The sequence below is a fragment of the Crinia signifera genome, chromosome 9 (genome assembly GCF_055691185.1).
Source record: "Crinia signifera chromosome 9, ASM5569118v1, whole genome shotgun sequence".
Taxonomy (NCBI): domain Eukaryota; kingdom Metazoa; phylum Chordata; class Amphibia; order Anura; family Myobatrachidae; genus Crinia; species Crinia signifera.
Window position 1 is genome coordinate 155,377,104 of NC_139225.1, and position 12,515 is coordinate 155,389,618.

At 44.9% G+C, this 12,515-nt stretch overlaps 1 protein-coding gene across 1 annotated transcript in view; it reads left to right on the forward strand.

Moving 5' to 3' along the window:
- Positions 1-12,515, forward strand: part of LOC146036361 (protein diaphanous homolog 2-like) — a 218,367-nt gene that overhangs the window by 70,650 nt on the left and 135,202 nt on the right. The window contains exon 3 of the mRNA XM_083160325.1: positions 10,910-11,005. Coding sequence (XP_083016451.1) covers positions 10,910-11,005 — 96 coding nt within the window. The remainder of the gene's footprint in view (positions 1-10,909; positions 11,006-12,515) is intronic.

Consider the following 12,515-nt stretch of genomic DNA (forward strand, 5'->3'; position numbering starts at 1 on the left):
ATGCCACACAGTGCCCCCCCCGTTAACATTATGCCACACAGTGCCCCTGTTCACATTATGCCACACAGTGCCCCCTGTTCACATTATGCCACACAGTGTCCCCAAGTTTACACTATGCCGCACTGTGCCCCCAAGTTTACACTATGCCACCCAGTGACACCCAGTTTACAATATACCACACAGTGATACCCCTGAAACCTGATAAGGTACCCCTGATACTTTTTTTTATGGGGGGGGGGGGGGGTGTGTATAATGAGCTGGAGTTGCCGGTTTATGAAGATTAGTAGCAATGAAAGGGACCACCTATGGGACCACTTTGCTCCCAGGTTGTAATCTGGTCACACAACTCATGTGTGCGGTCTAACCACTCAAGTCACTATGGGGGAGGGGCATTGGCTGCAGCCATACCCCACCAGAGACAGATGGTATGACACGCCTCCTGCTGGGTGATGCCCCAAGGAGGTGAGCGGAGTACCACCACCACCTGCAGGGGGCTTTACCTTATGCAGAGGTGCTCTGATAACTTTTGGAGCAAGTTATATAGAACCACCACGATGGACCCATTATTGTATGGGGACTGTGCTATGATGCATTTTTTGTGTATCTGCAATATCTCCTGATTTGACATTACACATTATTTACATTTAAATATAACAAACTGATATTTTCATTTGATTTAAGGGCTGAAGAGCTTGATAAATGGGCCCTCTAAGCCTTTGTGCCAACTTTGGCACACCACATTATACCGCCTATCATGGATGCACTTAATACACCCACCTGTCACCCATCATGGAGAGGGTTACTCAATGAGCCTGGAGATTTAGCAGCCATGACACTCTACGTAAAAACAAAAACGAAAGTGGTTGACTGCGCTAAGTGATGGGAGCAAATTATCTAGTACAATGAATACATTCGTAAAAAAACAATACTGATAATAGTAATAATAAGAATAAAAATGGATATAGAATAAAATACTGGCCAGGTGTGTGGTAAAAAAAGGGGGTTGAACAATTTATTTTAACTCTATTGACATGAATAAAGACAGAGTAAAATAGCAATAAAATAGTTAAAAGATGACACTGGTCATATAGTCACCCTCAGATGCATGTGAACAGTCCAGTTCAATTGATTGGTCTCAGATTTTGGATCCTGTTGGTAGAATTGGATGAGTGGATCCACACCTGGAGATATCGAATTCTCCCGTAGAATGGTGGCAAAGTGAGGGGCCAGTTCACTTTGCGAAAGATGATGAATGTCACACTGTGTGTGATCCTCGGTGATGGTATTGTGGTGCTTGGGGGAACACTGGACCTCTATAATCCCAGCCGGGCTTGTTAAGGGGGTGGCGTGCCTCCAGATGGATCAAAGCCTCAGATGGAATTGTGGGTTTCCCAAGTGTAGCACTCGTTGGTAGTGTCCAGATGGTAGATGGTGATAACTGGATATACGATACTCCCGTTTGTAGAGGTGCAAAGTTCAATTGCATAGAAAGTAGGGACCGTGGATATCAGATCTGAGGGGTGAGCAGGTCATCAGAGTGGCACCTACGCGTTTCGCCGCTCTCAGCAGCTTTTTCAAGGTGACTTGTGTGGTATATTGTCTGGGTTTAAATACCCTGTGTAATGAGCAAGATTACACACACCTGACCATGATCGTTAGAAAAAAACATATTCGCTAAACAAAACATATATGTTTTGTTTAGCGAATATGTTTTTTTCTAACGATCATGGTCAGGTGTGTGTAATCTTGCTCATTACACAGGGTATTTAAACCCAGACAATATACCACACGAGTCACCTTGAAAAAGCTGCTGAGAGCGGCGAAACGCGTAGGTGCCACTCTGATGACCTGCTCACCCCTCAGATCTGATATCCACGGTCCCTACTTTCTATGCAATTGAACTTTGCACCTCTACAAACGGGAGTATCGTATATCCAGTTATCACCATCTACCATCTGGACACTACCAACGAGTGCTACACTTGGGAAACCCACAATTCCATCTGAGGCTTTGATCCATCTGGAGGCACGCCACCCCCTTAACAAGCCCGGCTGGGATTATAGAGGTCCAGTGTTCCCCCAAGCACCACAATACCATCACCGAGGATCACACACAGTGTGACATTCATCATCTTTCGCAAAGTGAACTGGCCCCTCACTTTGCCACCATTCTACGGGAGAATTCGATATCTCCAGGTGTGGATCCACTCATCCAATTCTACCAACAGGATCCAAAATCTGAGACCAATCAATTGAACTGGACTGTTCACATGCATCTGAGGGTGACTATATGACCAGTGTCATCTTTTAACTATTTTATTGCTATTTTACTCTGTCTTTATTCATGTCAATAGAGTTAAAATAAATTGTTCAACCCCCTTTTTTTACCACACACCTGGCCAGTATTTTATTCTATATCCATTTTTATTCTTATTATTACTATTATCAGTATTGTTTTTTTACGAATTTATTCATTGTACTAGATAATTTGCTCCCATCACTTAGCGCAGTCAACCACTTTCGTTTTTGTTTACCATTATATTGGGGCTGACTCCCCCTTTTTTTTCAGACTGCAGCTTCATTAGCCAACCCACTCATACACCAGCGCCTTTTTCTGTGGATATTTGTATCCCTTCTCTCTTTTTATGACACTCTACGTGTTCGTTCTGAGCAGTCGCCGCAGCCGGGCGCGGCGAGAAATAACCCTGTAAATATTTGTAAAGGATTGTGGTTGGGAAAACATTGAATAAACACATTCTCTATCATCCTCTATTCCACGGTGACACCGGTTCCACCTTTATAACTCATTCATCTAGGTTAATTTAGCAGTATATGGACGATTCTAAAATAAATTGCTTTTCTCAGTTGTTAAAGCTTGGCTTCTACAAATGGATTATGTGTGCAGTGTGTGAGCTGAAGGTCCTTGCTACCCTAATGGATGGTGCTGAGAATTCACATGCTAATCTTCCTTGGAGTTGGAAGCGATGATACGTGTAGGGAGACGTATTCACGTGAGACTGTGGCGGTTCAGTCTCTCCTGCTGGCAGTTCAGTCAATCTTGCTGGCTGCTTAGTCTCTCCTGCTGGCGGTTCAGTCTCTCCTGCTGGCGGCTTAGTCTGTCCTGCTGTCCTGCTGGCGGTTCAATCTCTCCTGCTGGCGGCTTAGTCTATCCTGCTGGCGGTTCAGTCTCTCCTGATGGCGGCTTAGGGGCACATTTATCATGATAGCATTTACAATGCGATCTGGGCGGAGAATTACCGCCCAGGATCGCATTGTAAAATGCGATCATTTTGGGGCAATGTATCAATAATAAGGGAGCAGGGACAGGGCTCCGAAAGGAGCCCATCCCTGCAAAGCCTTAACCCGGAAGCCGGGGGGTCAGTGCATGCGCGGTTATGCACTGACCCCCGCCGACCCCTCTTACCGCACTGCCCTGCTCGGGCAATGCGATGTGTAGCCATAGGCTACAATGGGCTATCGCCATATCAGAATGCTCTCTCCTGCTGGCAGTTCAGTCTCTCCTGCTGTCCTGCTGGCGGTTCAGTCTCTCCTGCTGGCGGTTTAGTCTCCCAGTTCTGTATTCCTCCTGTGTATCACCTGGCATTGTTTCATGCTATGTTCCGAAGCCTTGCACAAAGTTGTGATTTTAGCTTTCATTCTAGTTCACTTAAAATCATATAATGTTTCCAGTCCCTTTGTTTTACTAATTTGCCCCTATAATTGTACTTGATTGTACAGATGGGGCAGGTCCCATCTTGGCAGGGGATGGCGATGGCGACGCCAGCCGCCATCCCCCGCCAGCGCCATCTGCATAGCGAGAAGGGGACGCGCGCGCACGAGAGGCACGCGCGTCCCCTTCCGATGACGCTTCTAGCCGTTCCCCCGGGTCACCGCCGGCTTGTCGGTGGTAACACGGGGTCCCCGTCGCCTGCCTGCCCGCACCCCCCCCCCCCCCCCCTCCTAACCCTGTCCATCTCCCTGAGGCGGAGACGGACAGGGTTCCCGTCGCCCCCCCGACGGAGATTGAGACGTGCTTCAGATGGTTAGGCAGGCCGCTGGCGGATCACCAGCGCTGACGTTCTGGCGATTCGCCAGCAAGGAAGAGGCCTGCCCCATCTGTATATGTGGCGTATATACAGTATGCACAGCCTCGAGATGGGGCAGGCTTTTTAGACCAGGGGTGGCCAAACCTGTCCTCAAGATCTACCAACAGTTCATGTGTATCAACCTGTAGATCTATAGTAGGATGAATGCAAATTTTTGAAAATGTGACCGTTAGTAATGACTACAGCTGTGCACCAGCTAGGTGATGTGGGCCACGTGACAGTTAGTAATGACTGCAGCTGTGCACCGGCTATGTAATTTGGTTCATGTTACAGTTAGTAATGACTGCAGCTGTGCACCGGCTAGGTGATTTGGGTCATGTGACAGTTAGTAATGACTAATAGCTGTGCACCAGCTAGGTGATCTAGGACATGTGACAGTTAGCAATGACTACAGCTGTGCACCAGCTAGGTGATTTGGGTCATGTGACAGTTAGTGATGACTGCAGCTGTGCACCAGCTAGGTGATTTGGGTCATGTGACCGTTAGTAATGACTGCAGCTGTGCAACGGCTAGGTGATTTGGGTCATGAGACAGTTAGTAATGACTGCAGCTGTGCACCAGCTAGGTGATCTGGGAAATGTGACAGTAATGACTGCAGCTGTGCACTGGCTATGTGATTTGGGTCATGTGACAGTTAGTAATGACTGCAGCTGTGCACCGGCTAGGTGATTTGGGTCATGTGACAGTTAGTAATGACTGCAGCTGTGCACCAGCTAGGTGATCTGGGAAATGGGACAGTAATGACTGCAGCTGTGCACCGGCTATGTGATTTGGGTCATGTGACAGTTAGTAATGACTGCAGCTGTGCACCGGCTAGGTGATTTGGGTCATGTGACAGTTAGTAATGACTGCAGCTGTGCACCGGCTAGGTGATTTGGGTTATGTGACAGTTAGTAATGACTAACAGCTGTGCACCAGCTAGGTGATCTGGGACATGTGACAGTTAGCAATGACTACAGCTGTGCACCGGCTATGTGATTTGGGTCATGTGACAGTTAGTAATGACTGCAGCTGTGCACCAGCTAGGTGATTTGGGTCATGTGACCGTTAGTAATGACTGCAGCTGTGCACCACTTAGGTGATTTGGGTCATGAGACAGTTAGTAATGACTGCAGCTGTGCACCAGCTAGGTGATCTGGGAAATGTGACAGTAATGACTGCAGCTGTGCACCAGCTAGGTGATTTGGGTCATGAGACACTTAGTAATGACTGCAGCTGTGCACCGGCTAGGTGATTTGGGTCATGTGACAGTTAGTAATGACTGGAGCTGTGCACCAACTAGGTGTTTTGGGTCATGAGACAGTTAGTAATGACTACAGCTGTGCACCAGCTAGGTGATCTGGGAAATGTGACAGTTAGTAATGACTACAGCTGTGCACCAGCTAGGGGATCTGGGGAATGTGACAGTTAGTAATGACTACAGCTGTGCACCAGCTAGGTGATCTGGGAAATGTGACAGTAATGACTGCAGCTGTGCACCAGCTAGGTGATTTGGGTCATGAGACACTTAGTAATGACTGCAGCTGTGCACCGGCTAGGTGTTTTGGGTCATGAGACAGTTAGTAATGACTGCAGCTGTGCACCAGCTAGGTGATTTGGAAAACGTGTACCGCTGGTAGATCTCGAGGACCTGTTTTAGCACCCCTGCTTTAGACCATTTGATATCTTCACTCGCTGTATGTTGCAATCTGGCCACTGGTTCCTGAGATAAATAGCCCCGGAGAGATTGCATTTAGGTATCTGTGGTTTAATTTCGGTATTCTACTAATCACATACCCTCCAACTGTACTGATTTTACCGGGACTGTACCGGCTAAAAAACAAATGTACCCATGTACCGATTTTCTGCAACGGTGCCCACTCCTCCGACTCTGCAGACGAATGCTCCAGGTGATTGGGCCCAGTGGGGGTTAATGTGTTGCAGTGCGGCTGTCCCTGTTCCCAGGTGTGCGTTTCTGTATGTCCTCTTTAGGATGTTTTATTCATCTCCCCTTAGGGACCTACTGTACGCATTTATTTCTGCATGTGATATTTCTCAGGTTTGATTCCTCTCCCCTTAAATGTCTACTCTTTTCTGCATGTCCCGTTTAAAAGTGTTGATCCATCTCCCCTTACGCGCCTAAGCTTTCCGCATGTAAATTTGATGAGGTTGGATTCAGCTCCACTTAAGGGTCTAGGCATTCTCCATGTCCTCTGTAGAAGTCTGTATTCATCTTACGTTATGGGTCTTTTCATGTCTCCATATATCTTTAGAAGGTTTGATTCATCTCCTCTTAAGACATTATGCATTTCTCCATGTCCTCTTTGGAAGGTTGGATGCATCTCTCCTGCAGCAAGAAGTGTCTCTATCATTATTACTATTAGGAGGATGTTATACACTGCAGAAATCACGGGGACCAAGCTGAGATAAAGGAATGTTCATTAGCGATGTTGTGTGAATTTGCGCTGGTCATGCCCGGAAAACAGCAATGTAGGACTGATGCATTTCCCAAACTGTACACTTCAGAGTCTGGAGAGGTGGGACAGGTGGTTCAGATTACATTTCTCCAAAATGTTCCCCTTTTCTCCTCTGCTGCCGAGATCCCGGCCAATAAGAATTCTTATTGCTTCAGTGTGGAGTTTCCATGGGCGCTGGTTACACCAATAATGGAATGGCAGTCTATAGTTAGAAAGGAGAGAACAAAGCAATTCTCCAAGTAAAATGCTTAAGGAACCCAACTGGATGCCAGGCTACCCAGCAGGTGCACAGGTGTGCTCATTACTTACAGACATATTCCCAGGTGACTCAGCAGGAGCACAGGTGTACTCATTACTCACGGACATATTACCCAGTCACCCAGCATTAGCAAAGGTGTAGTCAATACTCACCAACATTTCCCAGGTCACCCAGCAGGTGCATAGGTGTAGTCATTACTCAAGAGGCATTTTACCCAGGTCACCCAGCAGGTGCACAGTTGTCCTCATTAATCAGAGGTATTTCCCAGGTCACCAAGCAGGTGCACAGGTGTACTCAGTACTCACAAACATATTCCCAGGTCAACCAGCAGGTGAACAGGTGTACTCATTACTCACTGACATATTCCCAGGTCACCCAGCAGGTGCACATGTGTACTCATTACTCACAGACATATTCCCAGATCACCCAGCAGGAGCACAAGTGTACTCATTACTCACAGACCTATTCCCAGGTCACCCAGCAGGTGCACAGGTGTTCTCATTACTCACGGACATATTCACAGGTCACCCAGCAGGTGCACAGGTGTACTCATTACTCACGGACATATTCCCAGGTCACCCAGCAGGTGCACAGGTGTACTCATTACTCACGGACTTATTCCCAGGTCACCCAGCAGGTGCACATGTGTACTCATTACTCACTGACACATTTCCCAGGTCACCCGGCAGGTGCACAGGTGTACTCATTACTCACAGACACATTTCCAGGTCACCCAGCAGGTGCATAGGTGTACTCATTACTCACAGACATATTCCCAGGTCACCCAGCAGGTGCACAGGTGTACTCATTACTCACAGACATATTCCCAGGTCACCCAGCAGGTGCACATGTGTACTCATTACTCACTGACACATTTTCCAGGTCACCCGGCAGGTGCACAGGTGTACTCATTACTCACGGACACATTTCCAGGTCACCCAGCAGGTGCACATGTGTACTCATTACTCACAGACATATTCCCAGGGCACCCAGCAGGTGCACAGGTGTACGCATTACTTACATACATATTCCCAGGGCACCCAGCAGGAGCACAAGTGTACTCATTACTCACAGACCTATTCCCAGGTCACCCAGCAGGTGCACAGGTGTACTCATTACTCACGGACATATTACCCAGTCACCCAGCATTAGCAAAGGTGTAGTCAATACTCACCAACATTTCCCAGGTCACCCAGCAGGAGCACAAGTGTACTTATTACTCACAGACCTATTCCCAGGTCACCCAGCAGGAGCACAGGTGCATTCATTACTCACAATAAAGGTTTCTGTTTATATTAATTGTATTATTATCTAAAGGCTGAGCCTGATACACCTTTTGTATTATCCTGCAAATTTGCTGCTTAATAATGACATTCTAATTATTAGTTACAAAAGGAAATTGATTTATTTTCTTTACTGCTTAAAATATTTGAAGTTTTACTTCCTTTCATAAACAAACATAAAAGTGAACTCTGCAATCATCCAGAGGCTAACGAGAACAAGAAGCGGTATTGATGTTAACAGGCACTTTGTTCTTCACACGTTGTCTGCAACTTTCCATTACCCGATTGGAGAGAACCAGTGATAGACTATAGACCGGTTTCCAAAGCCAAACTACGGTCATCCGTCATGATGTCTGAAGTAATCATATTGGGTACAGCAATTGTGAAAAAGACATATTTTCTGTTCTCCGTTCTGCAATATATAACCCAGCGTTAACAATGCCTCAGCACAGAATGTACAACAGCACACTGCAGCGTCACAGCGATTGTCAAGACATTTACTGTAAACCGTAAAAGCCAGCGTCCATTAATGTCACCTTATGCAGGTTCTCCTGTGCTGCTCCTCATCCTACATTTGTCACAATTGATCCAAAATCAGAGAAACATAAAACTTTAGCGAAGCTGTTTCCAATTTCATCTCATAAAATGGGGGGGATGGATCCCTTATTTACAGCAAAGTCTCAGTGACATTTCTCCTTTCATTAACTTAATTCCCACAATCAAATGACTTGGCATAATGCTTGATCGCTTTATTTGCTAATTACAGGTCTAAAGGAATTTTACTGCATTTGTTCGTTTCGGCTGACTGAAAGCTGCATTGTAAAATACATTATCCTCGGTGTTGAGGTTACCACTGGATATGACAATGGATTCAAAACATGTCATGTTGTTAAGGGGGCGTATCTAGCTCCACCCAAAGAGCTTATCTAGCTCCACCCATGGGCAGGTCTAAGCACAAAGGCTTGTTTCAAAATATTTCTGTATATATCAATAGCAATCTATTTTGGTAAAATTTAGGAGTAATTGGTACAAATATTGCAGCCTGCAATAATGGATTTCTTATTTCATCTAATCGCTGCAATGTGCCTTTTCTTCTCGGTCTAAGTGAAATGCCTATGCATTCAATTGCAAATGCAATTTGACCTTGTGTGAATTCTTACTATACTGATCATCTCATATTTTTTGTGTGTTTAACTAAAGATTACTAATAAAATATTCCATAGCTCACACACTCTTGTAGCTGATATAAGAAGACCCAGCTCACAGGGGTAAGACAATCTGTATTCTTACTGTTAATACAGTTTTGCTGATGAGCCTGTGCAGGGGTCATGCTAGTGAATACAGTAAAATACTCTCCTGGCACAGAAATTCTTTTGTGGAATTCTGTCTACAGAAAAGAATCCAAAGAACTGGGAGATCTGTTTTATTTCACGGAAATAGTGTGTTGTCATTAACCTCTATTTGCTATCAGGATAGCATTTTATGATTCATAAATGATTTCCAGCACTCGGGCCCTTCAATCCAGTATAAACAATGTTTATTATATGCTGTAGGTTGTCCACTATCATAGAAAATGACATTATTATCCTGTACGCTATTTCTGTGATTTTTTAGTTAAATTCTTCTGCTTTCTTTCTTTTTTCACCAAGTTCTTTATCTCACCCAGGCAGTTTTTTATTTATTTTTTTGTTCTTTTTTTTTATTTTGGATACGACGCATAACTGCTCTATCGATAATGTGTTGTATACAATCTAAAGCTATTATACATCATATCCAAAGTTAACAGAAATAAACCATCTCTACCTGAATAATTATGTAACAATTATGGGAGCCAGTCATATAAAGTGATGTATTTAAGTAAGCATTGTGGGGCGTCATATAATAAATGACATTAGTACAGCAGCGGAAAGCCCCTGTGAATAGTGAGGTCTGTGCTGGCGATGATGGATGTATCTATACCCTGCCCCAAGGCCAAATCAGAGGAACATCATTTGAACGCGTGATGGATGTAGCATAGAACTAATTAAGCAAACTATTAATGTTCTTGTTTCTGTTTCTTTATGGTGGATATAAAGTACTTATTATAGCTGATTGTAAGCCACGGTCTTAATTGCCATATCTTGACTATTCAGTACAATGGAACCTGGCAGAAAACTGGTCTTTGATGTTTACACTATTGAAGCAATGTTTCAGTTGTTAGCAAAGTACTGTAGGGGGATATAGAAAATGCTGTTTTTCATCCATAAGGCTCCAAAACAGACGTCAGTCAATCGCAGCTGACAGTTGTCTTACTTATCAGAAGTTATGAAACTATTCTTTATATACTTATATAAGTGTTGCCTCGCGGTCTGAGCCGACCTCCCGCCGGATATGCAACATTTCAGGATATTAAATAGTGTCAGCCAGCACTTATACAGGAGCCTAGCAGCTATAAACATCTCTGTATGATCAACTGAAGATTGATTTCATTAAATTAGGTCATCAACCACTTGGTCGGGAGCAACTTGAAGGGAAGCGAAGAGCAACTTAGCAATGTTTATATGAGTGCCCAACGTACATTAATAATAAAAGAGACAAGGCCGTCGCGTTAGAGAAACAGCGGGGCAAAAAGTGAATTTTGTTTAATGGAGTCTCATAAACAAAACTAGTGTGTGGTCCTCCCAGACTGACAGCATTTATAATCTTTTAACTGATGTATGTTTTTAATTCAATCGTTTTATGAAAATGTGACTATTGATGTGCGCTCTTTATTGTCCAAGTTTAATTGCACTGAGATTAATTTTGCATTGTCTTTCCCCGTTCACAGAGGGTGAGGAGACAGGAGTAATGGATAGCCTGCTTGAAGCCTTGCAGTCAGGCGCCGCATTTAGGGACCGCAGAAAACGAACTCCGAAAGCCAGCGGTGAGTGAGCGCCTCTGATACTGTCTTACGTTATGCGCCGCATTGTATAAGAAGGCCGCCTCCTCTCTTCCCTGCGAGGACGCGGCGGGGTCCCCCGATGTGATCACAGGCCCCTGCTTGTTGCCTGTGTCTGTGCTGTGAAATATTTAAAGGCTGCTATGAGATATTTGCTATGTAATGATGCGTTTCAATGCAACACATCGACTCAGTTTGCAGAGGTTTTTCTTTTTGCTGTGCTTAGAAGAAGGAATCATCTGGTGCGTGGGTATTCCTATGGGGGGAGACCCCGTTACATGATCTTAGTACTTTCCCTGTGCACTATGGTCATTTAATTCTAAGCTCCTGTAGCTGCATCCATGACACCCACTTTGAAGTTATCCCATTGGTTAATATGAGAAAGGTTTGCGCATTTTAATTTAAGGCAAAAAAACACTTCAATGTGTCCTAGAACCTTGTGACCGCACATGTCCGCCATGGGGGATACGATCATTAGGGTCCCCCATATTTCGTTGACATGCATTGGCTCGACCATTGAAGGTTGACATGGCAAAGGTTCATGGGGTTGGAAGCATTAGGTCGATAATGGAAAGGTCAATAGTGAAAAGGCTGACATCATTTTTTTTTCAGCTGACGCGCCGACGGATGGTATTTTGTACCGTACCATAGACTAGGGCGTGGAGGGAGAATAGAATCATGATGCCCAAATAATGGGGAGCACAGCGGTACACATTAACAGTGTCCATGTCAACTATGTCGACATTCGAGAAAAAATACGTGAAAAACTTATGTCGACCATTTGACTGTGGACCTTCCCATTGTCAACCTATTGCTTGTGTTGACCTTCCACCGCTGTCAAACTTAACCATGTCAACCTATTCCAAGTGTCAACCCGAGCCATGCCGACCTTCAGTGGTTGACCCAAGGCATGTCGACATAAATAGGGTCAACTTAGTGACCCATACCCAGGCAAGGAGGGTCCGAGAGGCTCATGCTGAACTACATGTCCTATAACGCTCAGCAACAAGTGATGCACAAGCTCTAAATGGAGGATGCCAAATTTAGGGGGTGGAGTCTTCATGAGAATTGTGACATCACCGAGGTCGTGACCACTCTGGGGACCAATCACATCACTTGCAGCATGCGGCACAATGATAGGGTCCAGTAGGTTTTGTTGACCTTCACATTGAAGTTGAAATGCATTAAATAGGCCCCAGGGTGGTGACGTAATGCTGACACGACGAAAGATACCATGTCAAAATGTTCGGAATTGTTGACTTGTTGCCCATGAGTATGGTGATGTAATGCTGACACGAAGAAAGATACCATGTCAAAATGTTCGGAATTGTTGACTTGTTGCCCATGAGTAGGGTGATGTAATGCTGACACGAAGAAAGATACCATGTCAAAATGTTCGGAATTGTTGACTTGTTGCCCATGAGTATGGTGATGTAATGCTGACACAACGAAAGATACCATGTCAAAATGTTCGGAATTGTTGACTTGTTGCCCA